This window comes from Neltuma alba, unplaced genomic scaffold (assembly GCF_004799145.2).
Source record: "Neltuma alba isolate B1F8T4 unplaced genomic scaffold, ASM479914v2 tig00010269_pilon, whole genome shotgun sequence".
NCBI lineage: Eukaryota > Viridiplantae > Streptophyta > Magnoliopsida > Fabales > Fabaceae > Neltuma > Neltuma alba.
The window spans coordinates 91,268-107,840 of record NW_021635194.1 but is presented as its reverse complement, the minus strand read 5'-3'; the positions used below and the strand labels follow the sequence as shown (position 1 = coordinate 107,840).

The window sequence follows — 16,573 nt, the reverse complement described above, 5'->3', positions numbered from 1 at the left end:
GAAACATATCATTTAAGTATCAACAAACTTACATGCTAACCCATATACTCCCTCCAATCCTAATTATAAGACCTCATTTATAATTATAAGATCCTGTTTATAGTCTATAAATAAAGTTTTATAATTAGGACAAGAGGTAGTAATATTTTTAGGAAAAGAAACATTTTTTATCTTATTGACAGTGTCACCATATACTTCATTTATGTATCTTGCACAGAACAGTCCACATTGCCCATTTAACGTTCTTTTACGACTAGCCCTATCATTATCTCATTATGTAAACGATAAGTTGGAATAGCCAGTAAGGGCTTAGTTCTTGGGATTGTGAGACCAAACTTTTCGTTCATGTCCAAGTCACCGGGACAAACGCCACGAGGAAGCTCCCAATTAAAGCAATGCACCAGTTGAGCTAAAACTAATTTAACTGTAGTTAGACCCAACTGGGTCCCAGCGCATCCTCTTCGACCTGAGCCAAATGGTAATAGCTGGAAATCATGCCCTCGAACATCTATATTGCTATCGACAAATCTTTCTGGATAGAACATATGAGCATTGTCAGACCAAACCTTAGGATCACGTCCTATGGCCCATACATTTACTAAGATCCTTGTCTTTTTTCTTATGCAATATCCATTGACTATGACATCATCCTTCATACTTTCTCGAGGGATTAAGAAAGGTCCAGGTGGATGTAGTCTGAGAGTCTCCTTAATGACCATGTCCAAATAACTTAAGCTTGCTAAATCAACTTCTTCCACCATTCTTTCATTCCAACTACTTCTTGCAGTTCATTTTGGAGATCTTTCATGACTCTTGGATCCCTCAAGAGTTCAGACAGAGCCCATTCAATTACAACAGAAGAAGTATCAGTTGCCGCAAGGATCATATCTAATAAAAGAGCCGTGAGGTTAGGCCTATCAATGGTGTGGTCTTGATCATCGTGCAGCAAATCCATGGGTTGATGCAGCAAAGAAAGCAATATGGAGATGAAATCGTTATGGTGCTGTAAATTTGGTTCTGTAAGTGCAAGTTCATGCTCAGCGATTATCTTCTCCAATGCATCGTCAAGCGCCTTTCTGTTTCTCTTTAACTTTCGTGTCAATCCCTACCAAACATTAGTTGAATAGCTCCTTAACTGATTTGAGTGTAACACTAAATACATATTTTTCTCCTTCATATATTTTTTGTGTAACAACTTCAATTAAGAGAATATTCAAAAATTTCCTGATCCATCCTTTTATCTGCAGGTTCTTATTCAATGATCTACTTGTGGCGCTCGCGCGCACACACATATATAGCATTCTTTTATAATTAAGTCATCAATGAAAACTATAACAATCATGTTATCTTAACTTCTTTCTTTTTTTGCCAGGAAACATATTACCTTAACTCTCTTCCGCAATAAATCTATGATTTTCTTGAAAAGTATCCAAACAAGAGATGATATTATTAGTTTGTAAGATAACCCTAATTTTCGGTTCATATATGATGAATTTTGACATGCACAACTGTGGTTGGTCTTGAATTCAAGATTAATTTCAGCACGCATATATATGTTTGGATTTTTTTTATCGAAAAAGACCATAATTTTGACTCTTATAATTACTAAATCAAACAATTTTATGCCATTAGATTATCAAATATTAATATTAAGCAAAATTCTCTCTTTTGCGCAAGGCATATATACCTGAAGATCAAACGCAGCAAGCCAAGGGATATAATCAGCAATGTTAAACTGTCCCACCAAGTTCAGAACCTCGTTCATCAGCCCTCGCAACTGAAACCTATCATCCTTACGACGTCCCAGCACCATCCTATACATCATGTTCTCCAAAAGCTCCCCCACCTTTTCACTAACATCCACAACTTCTCCGGCGGCCGCCGCCCTCTCCAGCCTCTTCACCGTCGCTCCCACCTCCTCCTTCCTCAGAGGAGCGAACATCTCCACTCTTGACGCGCTTAGAAGATGAAGGGTACACAATTTCCTCACATATCTCCAGTATGGACCATACTCTGCAAACGCCACTCCCCTCACTCCCTTCTTGAACGGATCTGTCGACTGTACTTTGGGTCGAGATGCAAAAACGGCGTCGTGCGTCTTCAGGATTTGCTCCGCAGCTTCAGGGGACGAAACGACGACCGCAGGAACTTGTCCCAGCTTCAACGACATGATCGGACCGTATATTTTGGCCAGCGATTGAAGGCTGCGGTGTGGCCGTTCGCCCAACAAGTGAAGGTTGCCGATGATTGGTAGGGACGGTGGTCCTGGTGGTCGTTTCCGATCATCTTGTTGTCGTCTTGTGAAGAGCATGGAAGTGGATAGAATGAATATGAATGTAAGGATGAAGAGGATAGCAGGAGGAAACATGTTTGATTGTTTCTTCAGAGACAAAAAACAAAATTATGAGCTTTTTACATGAAAGTGGAGACGCAGGTAAGAGGTTTCGATGGCTAATGTAGTAAAATAAATAAATAAATAAAGGTTCAGTAATTCATTTTAGGTATTATTTTTTATTTTTTAAAATGGCTCTTACATTTATTGTAAAGGTATAAATTTATACCTTGCTGGAAAAAAGAATTAGCAGCCAAATTAAAATTTATTTATAATGCCAACTTTCGAGAGTGCTTCAAGAGGCAATGTTATGAATATCCACGCTAGATTTATATCTCACGGAATGCACGGGATGTTTTAGTACATGAAAGGTAAAGTTAAATAGAAATATTAAAATTTAAAACAGACGAGTATATCATTTTAATTATAGATGATTTTCTTCGATTTTAAAAGCCGTAAGAACCTCCCCTGAAATCAATAGTTATAAAGCACAAACATTCCTTTTTTTTTAACATTTTATTTCCATCCACTACCCATTCGTTATTTTATAATTAAGTCATACGTGTTGGATCAAAGTACCTCTCCTGAGACACAGATGCTAGGTTACAAAATTGATAATACATTCGTCCTAATTATAAGACCTCGTTTAGTCTACAAACGAAATCTTATAAGTAGGACAGAGGTAGTATTAAATAATAGGTGTTTTAATATATAATAATAATTTCATAATCAACTAAATGATTTTTGGTGCACGGAATTGCAGAAATTGTCTCAACCGCCCACCAAGCGGTAGCTAGTCTGCTTTTATTTTTGAAATATATAGATTCATTTGATTTGTTGGCTGGCCAAAAGAAAAATCCCTTTTATTTGAAAACGTCCATGGAAGAGAAATGAACGTAACTCGTATCAGCAATTCGCCTTCAGAGTACCGTCATCTGAAACATCGAAGAGTATTAAAAATGAGTTGTGCCTTTCACTCCAAAACAAAAAAAGAGATGTGCCTCTTTGTATTGATCCAAGTGAGTTAACATTAACAACTAATAAGAGTGAATGTATTCAATTTAAAACACGTACTTCTAATTCCAGTATAAATCGAAGGACTCTAAATTACATTATTGAATTAAAGTAAAATAGTATAACAGTCTCTCTCTCTCTCTCTCTCTGTGTGTCTCACACACACACACGCAGTCTCTTACACGTACATGGAACAATAGACTTTGTACACACACTAAAATAACTTCAAAAAAGGCTTCTCACCCTATTTACGTATGTAAACGATAAGTTGGAACTGCTAGCAAATGCTTGGCTCTTGGAATTGAGAGACCAAACTCTTCATTCATGTCCAAGTCACTGGGAGACATACCATAAGGAAGTTCCCAAGAAAAGCAATGAACCAATTGAGCTAAAACAAATTTAACACTAGTCATACCCAAGTTCATGCCAGGACAACCTCTGCGACCTGAGCCAAATGGTAACAGTTGAAAATCGTGTCCTCGAACGTCAATATTGCTGTCAACAAATCTCTCAGGATGGAACATATGCGCATTTTCAGACCAAACCTTAGGATCACGTCCTATGGCCCACACATTTACAATTACCCTTGTCTTTTTCCTTATATAGCACCCATTGATTGTACATCCTCCATACTCTCTCGAGGGACAAGTAAAGGTGCAACTGGATATAGTCTAAGAGTCTCTTTGATTACCATATCTAAATAACTTAACTTCGCTAAATCAGACTCTTCCACCATTCTCGTCATTCCAACAACGTTTTGTAGCTCATTTTGAAGATTTTTCATCACTCTTGGATGCCTCAAAAGTTCGGATAAAGCCCACTCAATTACAACAATAGAAGTGTCAGTTGCCCCTCCAACCATATCTGATAAAATAGCTTTGATGTTGGCTTTATCTATCACATGGTCTTGGTCGTCCTGTAGATCCACAGGTTGGTGCATCAAGGAAAGCAATATGTGTATGAAGTCGTTATGGTGTTGTAAATTTTGTCCTTTTGAAGTGTTTTCATGCTCCATCACTATCTTATCCAACACATCCTCGAGCGCCTTGTTGTTTCTCTTTAACTTTCGTGTCAAGCCCTGGCAACATCAATTCAATAGCTCACTATATATGAAGGATAACACCAATCTGGAAAGTCTAGATATGATCTGAACAGTCCAGACCTCATTTTCTTTTATTTTAAGTTTTAAAATAATTATTTTAATAGGTATAGAATCTAAAATAAAGATAATATGTTAATTATCATTTTTCAAAAATATTTTTATTTAAAATAATTAATGAAAAATTTTAAATTTAGACCATCCAAATCTGATAAACGCCAATTAAATGTGTATTTTTTTAAAGTTCATACTATATATGTTTAATTTCTATCTAGAAACGCAAGGAAAAATATTTAAAAACAATCAATGCTCAAGGCGAAAAGATTATAGGCACATAACATACCTGGAGATCAAATACACCGAGCCAAGGGACATAATCAGCGAGATTAAATGCTCCCACCAAGCTCATTGCCTCCTTAATCAGCCCTTTTAGGTTAAACCTATCGTCCTTGGCGCGTCCCAGGACCATCCGATAAATTATGTTCTCTATAAGCTCCCCCACCATCTCACTAATATCAACAACCTCACGCGCCGCCGCGGCTCTCTCTAGGGACTTCACCGTCACTCCCACCTCCTCCTTTCTCAAAGGTGCAAACATCTCCACTCTTGATGCGCTTAGAAGGTGAATGGTGCACAGTTTCCTCACATGTCTCCAGTACGGACCATACTCGGCAAACACCACTCCCTTGTTGGCTCCTTTAGAAAACGGATCCGCCGCCCGTATTTTGGGTCGGGTCGCAAAAACAGTGTCATGAGTCTTGAGGAATTGAACGGCAGCTTCAGGGGACGAAACGACAATCGCAGGAACTTGTCCCAACTTCAACGACATGATGGGACCATATTTTTGGGCCAGCGATCGAAGGCTACGGTGTGGTCGTTTACCCAACATGTGGAGGTTACCAATGATTGGGAGGGGCGGTGGCCCCTGTGGTTGGTTCTGACCATCTTTGTGTCGTTTTGGGAAGAGGATATTAGTGGATAGGACCAATATCAATGTCAACAAAAGGATCGCAGGAATCGCTAGTGTTGAAGGAAACATGTCTGGTTGTTTTGCTTCGGAAACCGATCAAAGAGGGAATAAATTTTGTGCTTATGCTGGATAGTGGCGGATTGAATGCTAATATATATGTGAAATAGGTAGGATCCTGTTCCTATGACGTGATCAGCAAGATAATACGTAAATAGATAGAAACAAACAAAGACCTAAGAAATTAAAAAAACAAAAGTGTCAAACCCTCGAGAAAGAGAATCCAAACTCATCAACCTCTTTCGTATATATAAAATTGTGAGCTTTTGTCTCCCGATAAATGGATATGGACATTTGTTGAGTTCACACTACGTATATTATATTCAAGCATCGTCATCTTCTTTGTTCCCAGTAATTTTTTGACCAGATTGCTGTTGAATTGAAGGAAGCTCTTCCATGGACATAGTCCTCTACTTCTTGCCCAAGGATAAATTAAATTCTCGGTGTCCAAAATCCACACTTGGTGCTCAAGAAAGATGGAAACTTCCATGGAGCCTGCGTCAATTACCATCCATGAAGCTCTATTGCCATCATCAGATCACTAAGGCAATATAATTGAGCAATTTAATTATTGGGCGCTACACATCATCACCAAATGATAAAATCAGAGCTTAATTAGAAGCATCCCCCCATAAGAATAATAATCTTCACCGAACTATTATGAATCGAATTTCTAATAACAATCTTATGAATTAACTTTTAAAATTACTATCAAACATTAAGGTTATAAGATAATATGTGTGTATTGGCACGGCAAATGCACGGACCGTCACAAGTTAAGACATTATATGTTTATGTAAAATCATGCGACATTAACAATCACTATTCTGATAATGAATATAAGCATATGGTAAAGAATTGTTGCTTGCCCAAGAAAGAAGGAAAAAACAAAGTAGTTTGGGTAAATCAGTTATTGTTTTGTCTAGTTTTCTTTGAGGAAGATTTAAAAAAAATAAAATTTATGGCATATTTAATTTAAACTTTGTTTTGTTTCTTAGATTTAGATTTAAATTTCTGCTTCCACCGGAATACCCGAAATTGTGCCTCTAATTAAAGTGTCAAATTGATCATACTTGATAACAAATTACTAAATCGTTTGAAGGAAATATCTTTATTTGTAATATACTATTTGTAAAATCCATATACTTATACAGATAGTGGTTTATATATATATATATATTTGGTATACTAAAAGTTTAGATGAGTTGGGTTTTAGAGGCTTACCATGACCAAGGTATACTTTGAAGCTCAAAAAACGCTTATTTGATGCCCACCAATGCAGTCCTTACATAGGTAATGGGATTCACATTCACGATCTTACAGGTTATGAGCCGACTTTTTACCAATTAAGCCAACTCTTGTTGGTAGTTTATATACACATATATACAGTGTATGTCTGACTGCTTGGGTAAAATAAAAACAAGGGGAGAGAAACAATTATATGTAGACTATAGAAAATCTTACACGTTAAGCTATATATGTTTGACATTATTGAAATAAATTTCAACACACACACAAGCACAGTACATTCTTCATGCGATTTACATAAATTAAAACAACACACATATACAATAGAACGCATCAAGTTAAACTAAAAAACTGATCGACGGAAAAGTATGAAGAATCTTGCTAATATAAAAATACCCACATAATTCCTCAAACGATAGGCCTTGTAATCTGAGCCTTTATTTTCAGAGAAGGTACACTGGATGCATAACTAAAGGCATAGCCTAAAACCCTAGACCTTGATAATCAGTTTGAATAGTCCGTATGTAATCTACAAGTTGGAACAACCTGCAAATGCTTCGTTCTTCGGACTGTGAGGCCAAACTTTTCATTCATATCCAAGTCACTTGGACACACGCCACAAGGAAGCTCCCAACTAAAGCACTGCACCAATTGAGCTACAACTAACTTAACTGTGGTCATACCCATTTGAAGTCCAGGACATCTTCTACGACCTGAACCAAATGGTAAAAATTGATAATTATGCCCATGAATATCTATATTGTTATCAATGAACCTTTCTGGATAGAACATATAAGCATCATCGGACCATAACTTAGGATCTCGTCCGATAGCCCATGCATTCATCATGATCCTGGACTTTTTTCTTATGCAATATCCATTAACTGTGACATCCTTCATACTTTCTCGAGGGATAAGTAAAGGAGCAGGTGGATGTAATCTAAGAGTCTCCTTAATGACCATATCTGAGTAACTTAACTCTGCTAAATCAGCCTCATCCACCATTCTGTTCATTCCAACCACATTTTGTAGCTCAGTTTGGAGATTTTTAATCACTCTTGGATGCCTCAAGAGTTCAGATAGAGCGCAGTCAACCACAATGACAGAAGCGTCAGTTGCGGCAAAAATCATATATGCTAAAATAGCCTTGAGGTGGTCTCTATCAATAACACTGTTTTGGTCGTCATACAAATCCGTAGGTTGACGTATCAAGGAAAGCATTATGTGTACGAAGTCGACGTGATTCTGGCCATTTTGTTCTCTTGTAGCTTATTCCTGCTCTCTGACTATTTTTTCCAACACACACTACAAAAAAATAGACTTTAGGCGATGACTTTCGATGGCGACAAAAAAAGTCGCCGCTGAAAGTCCACTTTCATCGGCGAAACCAAAAAGTCGCCACTGAAAATTCGCCATTGAAACCAAGACTTTCAGTGGCGACAAAAGTGTCGCCGCTGAAAGTAGAACTTCAGCGGTGACTTTTTTTGTCGTCGCCGAAAGTGGATTTTTAGCGGCGACTTTTTTAGTCACTGCTAAAAGTTCGTTATTAAAACCAAGACTTTCAACGGCGACAAAAGTGTCGCCGCCGAAAGTGGACCTTCAGCGGTGACTTTTTTTGTCGCCGCCGAAAGTGGAGTTTTAGAGGCGACTTTTTTAGTCGCCGCTGAAAGTTCGTTATTAAAACCAAGACTTTCAGCGGCGACAAAAGTGTCGCCGCTGAAAGTGGACCTTCAGCGGCGACTTTTTTTGTCGCCGCCGAAAGTGGACTTTCAGCGGTGACTTTTTTTGTCACCGCTGAAAGTATAATATAATAATATATATTTTATTTTATAATATTAATAAACAAATTCAATCTGACTCAGCGGCAAGAAGATTGGACACGAAAGGAGGCGGTTATGAGTTTGAACCTAGAAGAAGACACATTTAAGGTGAAAATATTTGGACGATGACGTGGCGGGGAGGAGTGATGTGGCAATGATGTGGAGGTGGCTAGTGATGATGTGGCTGCTGGTGGCAATGACGTGGAGGTCGACAGTGATGACGTGGCAGCCAGAGACGATGACGTGGCACCGGCAGTGATGACGTGGCATTGGTAAAGCCAATTCTTCTTAGGCATTACTTTCAGCGGTGACAAAAAAGTCACCGCAAAAAACACTTTCGGCAGTGACATTTGTCGCCACTAAAAAGTCTTTCAGCGGCGACAAGAGTGTCACCGCCGAAAGTGTTTTCTGCGGCGACATTTGTCGCCGCCGAAACTTCTAAAAGTCGCCGCTGAAAGTATCTTTGAGCGGCGACCTTTTTAGTCGCCACTAAAAGTTTTCAGCGACGGCTGCTACGGCAACGACTTTTCAGGGGCGACTTGTCGCCGCAAAAAACTTTCGGCGGTGACTGTTGTACTTTCAGCGGAGACAAGTCAATTTTTTTGTAGTGACATCGTCCAGTGCCATAACGTTTCTCTTTAATGTTCGTGTCAAACGCTATCATTAATTAGTCAAATAGGTCATTCGATCCAGAGTTTCACACACAGACACACATATATCTATATATCAATGTTTTCGCCAGCTATTATGCATAAACACACCGCTTTATCTGTATAACGTTAGAGGGGTATCGAAGAAACTATTTATTGTCAAAGAAAAATGGAAGGAAATCCAATTATCATGCGCTTAAAATGATCGACTACTAGCACAAAATTAAAGCAAATTCTTTAATTTAATAAGTCATCAATGAAAGTTAACAATGTAAGTTGAAGTAAGATGTCCTTCACAAATATTCCACGCGTGCTAGCATTAAGAAGAAAATTGGGTGCCATTATTCTTGATGTTATTTTTCATGTAGGCAAATCTTTAAGCTTAAACAGGCCTTTTTATTCCTCTGTCTGAATGTAGAGAAAAGTAGGGGAAGAGAAAATTATGAGAAACGTAAGACAAAATAGAAGAGAAAGGCAACAAGCGAGATACCGTATACAGTATACCTAGCCACGGGACATAATCAACCAGATTAAACTGTCCCGCCAAGCTCAGTGCCTCCTGAACAAGCCCTTTTAAGTTAAACCTATCATCCTTAGCACATCCCAGGATCATCCTGTTAATTTTATTTAGTTTTATTTAGTTTGCGCAGTTTAATTTTCTTAAACGAACAAGCAACATGAGAGAAAATGAACATAACATATCTATATATCGTCACTTGTATGCGTTGTATATAAAAATGAAATGAAAGAAAATGAGTCTTTTATGTATGATGTTATTTTATTTTGTAAAATACAAATTTCAACCTAAGACTATGTGGTCTAGTAGCACAAGATGTGCTCTTGGTGGCAACAGGTCTAGAGTTTGATTCCAACTATTGATCAAACTCTATGAGCATCAATATAATGCGGTTGTTATGTTCTTCATCTATTGTTAAGAAAAAATTAATAATAATTTATGTAAAAACTATTAAAAAATATGGAAGGAAAGACCCAATCATAACACAAATTACATAATCTTAAACACTTCAGGCTATAAAGAAAATTACACTAACATGATTGAGCACAACAATCACTCTGCTAGGCAATATGATGGAAGAGCTACTAAGTGATTAGCTCTTGGAATCAATAGTCCAAATTTCTCAGTCATATCCACTTCATCAGGAGAAACGCCTTGTGGAAGTTCCCAATTAAAGCAATGCATTAATTGTGCTATAACCAGCTTAACAGTAATTAACCCTAACTGCATGCCAGGGCATCCTGTTCGACCTGAACCAAATGGTATCAGTTGGAAGTCTTTTCCTCGGAGATCTACATTGCTATTCAGGAACCTCTTTGGATAAAATGCTTCCGCATTATCTGACCATATCTTAGGATCCCGTCCTATTGCCCACACATTCACAATCACTCGTGACTTGTTCCTTATATAATATCCATTGATAGTTATATCCTTGGTGCTGACTCGAGGGAGCAGCAGTGGCGCAACAGGATGTAGTCTCAAAGTCTCTTTGACCACCATGTCCAAGTAAGTCAACCTCGGCAAATCAACCTCCTCGACCAAATTGCTTTTTCCTACAAGGTTTTCCAGCTCATGTTGGAGTTTTTTCATTACTCTGGGATTCTTCAAGAGTTCTGAGAAAACCCAGAGACTAACAGTGACGGAAGTGTCTATTGCACCAGAAAGCAAGTCCAAAAGTATGGCCTTGATATTGGTTCGATCTTTGACTGGATTTTGTTCATCGTCATGAGAATCCTTCAAGCAAGAGAGTAATATGTCCACGATGTCCTTGTGTTGCATTTTCTGCAGTACTGCTTGTGCCTCTTCATGCTCTTTGATGATCGTTTCTAACATTTCATCAATTTCCTTACCATTCGTCTTTAAGCGTTTTGTAAAACCCTGGATCAATAATACCTGGTTAATTTGAGTAACAGTAACAAATTTTTGTAGGATTAATGTAAACTATGTTATATATATTATAAAATTTTGTACAAAATTATACTTCTCCGGTCCTTAATATAGGACCCAATTGTTGAGTTGGTTTTGGTCCTAAATATAAGACTCATTTATTATATTTATCAATTTTCTCTAAATTACCCCCATGGATACTCCCTCAACCATAATCAGGTAGAAGAGGGAGATGGAGCATTAAGAAAGATAATTATAGTGTTTTAAAAAAAAATGTGTCACATTTCTTATAATTAACTAACTTACCTTACTTTCTTAATTTAATCAAATTAGTTAAATGGGTCTTATATTAAGAATCAGAAGAGTACTTTTCATAAAACTAAAATTTTGCGGCTTATTTCTAACTTCACGTATGGCCTGAGTTAACAATCTAGTTTCACTCAAATTCTTTTATCCTCTTTAAAATTTAAATTTTGTAATCATATTTTTTAGCTTAGTTTTTATCTATTCTCTCTGTTTTATTATATTTTACTGAGAATCACTTATTGGTAAACAAAGCAACCAACTGTATAATTTAAATAAAAAAATTTCAGTAAAAATAAAAGGAGAGCAAAGTAACCAACTGTATAATTATAATAAAAGGCATATTGACCATCTGACACGCAAATTTTTGGCTTGTATGAGATTTTGATTCTGGACCCACAGAACAAATTAAATACACACAAGCAAAGGAGAAAGAAAAATAAAATGTAGCCTTTTTTACATGGGTTTGAGAATTCTAACAAAACTTATTGCGAAGGGCTAATTTATTGTAAAAATCGCAAAAAAAAAACCTTAAAATTAAAAAATTACAAAAAAAGAATTCACAAAAATTGTTATGATTTGTTTATCAATTATCGTCAATACTGATGATGTTGTAATGTGTTATTATTTGAAATTTCCTATTTTCACAGTCCTTTTTTGGTGATTTTTTTCTATTTTTTAAGTATTAATTTATTTTTTGTATTGTTTAGTAATTGCAGATTTTATTATATGTATTTTCATCAATATTCTTTCGCTTTTGATTATTTTGGAAATCTATTCAGAGTAGCTTATTAGAATAATTAGAAATTTGATTCTTTAATATTAAGACTGGTTTTTTTTTTGCCACAAAAGATTATGATTAGTTTTAAAAAGAAAAATTTGGTAAAAAAATCTCTATTTAAAAAATTAATTAACTAAAAGGACCTGAAATTAAGAGTGTGCAGTTATAATCTGTGAGTGCAACCTTTTTTTTGTTATGTGCAATATATCTTTCGTATTGCTAAAATGACTTTCATGTTGATAATTATTACACACAGCTGGGAAAAAATGGCGTTTATGAATTATAGTTGCACTTGCTTAAATATAAATTTTTTTAACCAATTAAATTTCTAAACAGAAACTTTAACCAAATTTTCTTTTTAAAAACTGGGATAAAAAAGAAAAGATACCTGAATATCAAATGGGCGCAAGAAAGGCAAGAAGTCTGCGATATTGAAAGCTCCTGACAAGCTGAGCGTCTCTTGAACTATTCTCTTTAAATCAAACCTATCGTCTCTCTTGCGTCCCAGTATGATTCTATATATGATGTCCTCTATCACCTCCCCCACCTTCTCACTTACATCCACCACATCACGCGCCGCCGCCGATTCCTTTATCGACTTCACCGCCTCTCTCAACTCCTCCCTTCTTATGGGACGAAACATCTCCACTCTCGACGCACTAAAAAGCTGCAAAGTACAGAGCTTCCTCATGTCGCGCCAGTAAGGGCCATATTCAGCGAAAGCGATTCCCTTGGAGCCATAAGAAAGGAACTCCGACGCTTGAGTCCTTGGGCGGCTGGCAAAAACGACGTCGTGCGTCTTGAGGAAAAGCTCGGCAGCTTCAGGCGAAGAGACGACAACGGCAGGCACCTGTCCTAGTCGGAGGGACATGATGGGGCCATATCGTCTGGCCAGAGAGTGAAGGGAACGGTGGGGGAGGGTGCCCAACAGGTGGAGGTTGCCGATCACCGGCCAGGCCAGTGGACCTGGCGGTTGTTCCCGGCCATCTCTGGTTGTTTTGAAGCGAGAGAGTAGGAGCAAAAGTGATAGAGTGAAGAAGAGAAATACGGCAAGAAAGAGAAATGGAGGGGAAGGTAACAATGGAGATGGAGGCAGCATGTTTAGACTTGAGATGAGTGTCTGTGTCAGGAAGGAGAAGGAATTGAATGAGGAAGCACGTGAGGTGGGGTTGTATTTATAACGTTTCTTTTTCTTTTTCTTTTTGGGCGGGGGGGGGGGTTTGTTGAGGACATGTTTGTTTAAATTTTCATTTTAAATTCTTTTCAAAGTGACTTTTTTTTTTTGAAGGTAAACAAACAGGGCCCAAAGCCCAAAAGTACCCTCAAAAGATCAACCTACGAAACCTAACCTTCCCCAACACATTCAGATTCACTTCCAGTTCCGACTTCAGACGCCTCCATTTCCAACCTCATCCTCAAAGGTAACAGCGGCAAGTCCCAGATCTGAAAATCCCTAACCATTCGAAGTCCAATTTTTGCCAGACTATCTGCACAGCCATTCATCTTTTTCAGAATCGCTGTGATCTTCAACTCCCATCTCCTTTCAATAATCTCCCAAGCTTTCCTTTTCAATCCACACTGCAGATTCCAATCTTTTTAGAGTAACCACTGATCCATTTTTCATCACTGTTTCTGATTAGTCCCCCACAGGCCGCAAATCTAGGGTCCCCAAGACAGGAATCATCAGAGTTAAGTTTCACCCAATCTCTGTTAGCTTTGCACCATTTCACAGTCTTACTAGCGCATTCAATTTTTCGCTGGGTATCTTTGGTTTTTTCCTATATACACTCAACAGCCAGGGTCTGACATTTCATTATCAGTAGGGGTGTTCACGGCACGGGACCGGGACAGGCCCGTCCCGGTCCCGTCCCGGTGAACAGGGACCGGACAGGGTTTTAGTCCCGTGTCCCGTTCCCCTTCCTTTTTTTTTAAAAAAGAATACTATAATTTTTTATATGAAATTTTTTTATGTTATAATGCTTATTTTTTGTTAGGCTTTTAAAGATAAAAACATTATAAAAAATATTATGTAGAAAGCTCAATTATATAGTATAAAAAAAGTGTAAAAACAATACTGTAAAAAAAAATACGATAAAAGAAACACTATATAATGGCTTTATGAATTATTTTATTGAGGAAGGAGATATTGTTCAGATAATATTACAACTTAAGAGTTAAAAATCATTATAAAAATAATTATTATTATTAATAAGTAAATTGAATAATCTAATAATAATTATTAATAAATAATTTTTTTTTTTAAAAAAATCCCGGGACGGGACGGGACAACCCCGTCCCGCGTCCTGTCCCGTCCCGGTCACTGTCCCGTCCCATCCCGTACTTGTCCAGTCCCGAAATTTTTTTGTCCCGTCCCGTCCCATCCCGAACTCACCGAAACCGGGATGGGACGACCGGGACGGGACAAATTGAACACCCCTAATTATCAGTTCACTCGGATCCTTTGTCTTTTTGCTAAAGATCTTGTCGTTCCTATTTCTCCGCAGATTCCAAAACATGAGATTTGAAAATAATTTATTTTTTTAAAATCAGCTCAAATAATAATTATTTCATGTTTAATCTCTTATAATATTTTTTGATAACTTAGACGAGGACTTGTTTAGACATTTACAAAATTAACATTTTGTTTAATACCTACAAAAGTAACTTTTATCTCGACTTATTTTATAAATTAAAATAAAAATAAAAATCAATCAGGATAATATGATTTATTTTTAAATAGGTTTTTATAAAAAAAATCAATTTAATAGAAACTTATTTGAATAACATGTTGGGGAAAAAAAGAGATTTGAATCTTAAAATATTAAAAGGTGAAGAAGAAATTTATCCATCATAATATTAAAAAGAGGCATCAAACATCGTGATAAAATACCGAGAGTAAAAATGTGCGTGAACTCTTTAAAAACGGGACAAAAATGTTACTCTATTGAGTTGGTTTTGGTCTTAAATATAAAACTCATTTCTCATATTTATCAATAATCTCTAAATTACCCCTATGGATACTCCCTCAACCATAATCAAATAGAAGAGGGAGAGGGGGTATTAAGAAAGATGATTATGGTGTTTTAGAAAAAACGTGTCATATTTATTACAATTAACTAACTTACCTAACTTCCTTAATCTAATTAAATTAGTTAAATGGGTCTTATATTAAGGACATAAGGAGTATTTCCAAAACGTTTGTCACCTTTACATTTGGTGGGTCCCATATTACTGTCTCGGTGTCATCTAATATCACCCCATCCATGCCCCCCTCCAATCACAATACACCAACTCATTAAGTCACAATCGAATAGCAGCAACAACTTCTGGTTCTAATGGCTTCCCAATGCTCAAACGGAATGCCCATTTTCTTCCAAAAATGGTCCCCACCAAAGCCTATTTTTTCTTCCTGGCGGCTTCATCAGCGATGTCATCCGATCTTTGCATCCTACTGTTCATGGGCATTTTTGTCTCCTATATTTTATTATAGTGTCTGGTATTTTTTTTAATATTATAATGGGTAAATTTGCCCATTCACCTAATAGTAAAATTAAAATTTAAAAAAAATTGAGGCTATGTAAGATATTCGGACGAAATTATATATTAAAAGTGTCATGAGAAAGCTTCCCACGCAAAATTAATGAGCTGTTGTTCTGTTAGGAATACGAAATTAAAGGAAAATTACATATAAATCTCAAATAAAAACTTGTAACAAATTAAAATGTTTGAAACGTGGTGTGACTTTCTATACCCAGAAAGAAAAACGCGTGAAGGTGACGTTGGTTTCTCTGTTTTCGGTCAATGGTTTCTCTGTGGTGCAAATAACATGTGGCGGTGAATGAATACTGAACTGAATAATCCTTCTCTAATAATCCTTCTCTTCTATCAGCCACTAGATAAATAGAGCACTATTTTCCTCCTCCTCGTTTTTCACCTTAATCGCGTACCATTTCACTAAGAAAAGAAAGAAACAGTACTAAATCTGGATGATCCTGGAACCTTCACCTAACCCCAGGTCGACAAGACCGAACACATACGGATTGCTATAATGCACCGTGAGGATCAAAGACAGATGCCCAAATCTCCTTCAGAGTCGTTTTCCTTTTCAGTGAATATAGCAAGGACTGCCCCCAAACACCTCTCTCTTGCAGAATAAGATCACTCAATGTTCAAGCTATTAAAAATAATCTTATTAGAGTCACTGTCAACTACTCTTCCTATCCTAAATATAACACTAATTTTGTAGTGTAATTACTGCAAAATACGTGTTATATTTACACTACAACATTGGTGTTATATTTAGGACCGAAAGGAGTACTAAATATGAGTACTTTTCTTAGTGGAAATGCAAATCTTGATTTGTTATGTTTTTGAGAATTATTTTTTCTGCTAAACT

At 36.9% G+C, this 16,573-nt stretch overlaps 2 protein-coding genes and 1 pseudogene across 2 annotated transcripts; all 3 read right to left on the bottom strand.

The window, feature by feature from the left end:
* Positions 1–236: 236 nt before the first annotated feature.
* On the bottom strand, positions 237–5,513 carry LOC114755425 (cytochrome P450 CYP736A12-like; annotated as a pseudogene).
* Positions 5,514–7,224: 1,711 nt separating this feature from the next.
* Positions 7,225–7,941, bottom strand: LOC114755424 (cytochrome P450 CYP736A12-like). The gene has a single exon (XM_028944300.1). The coding sequence runs from the start codon at positions 7,939–7,941 to the stop codon at positions 7,225–7,227; it is 717 nt and encodes a 238-aa protein (XP_028800133.1).
* A 2,315-nt stretch (positions 7,942–10,256) lies between these two features.
* On the bottom strand, positions 10,257–13,276 carry LOC114755423 (cytochrome P450 CYP736A12-like). The gene is made up of 2 exons (XM_028944299.1): positions 12,566–13,276; positions 10,257–11,084 (listed from the first exon to the last, which is right to left on the bottom strand). The coding sequence occupies exons 1-2, from the start codon at positions 13,274–13,276 to the stop codon at positions 10,260–10,262; spliced, it is 1,536 nt and encodes a 511-aa protein (XP_028800132.1). The 3' UTR covers positions 10,257–10,259.
* Positions 13,277–16,573: the final 3,297 nt, after the last annotated feature.

Coding starts and splice junctions, on each gene's coding strand:
- LOC114755424 (XM_028944300.1), bottom strand. CDS start 7,941: ATGCTTTCCTTGATACGTCAACCTACGGATTTGTATGACGACCAAAAC.
- LOC114755423 (XM_028944299.1), bottom strand. CDS start 13,276: ATGCTGCCTCCATCTCCATTGTTACCTTCCCCTCCATTTCTCTTTCTT. Junction 11,085..12,565: donor TGCGCCCATTTGATATTCAG/GTATCTTTTCTT, acceptor TTATTGATCCAG/GGTTTTACAAAACGCTTAAA.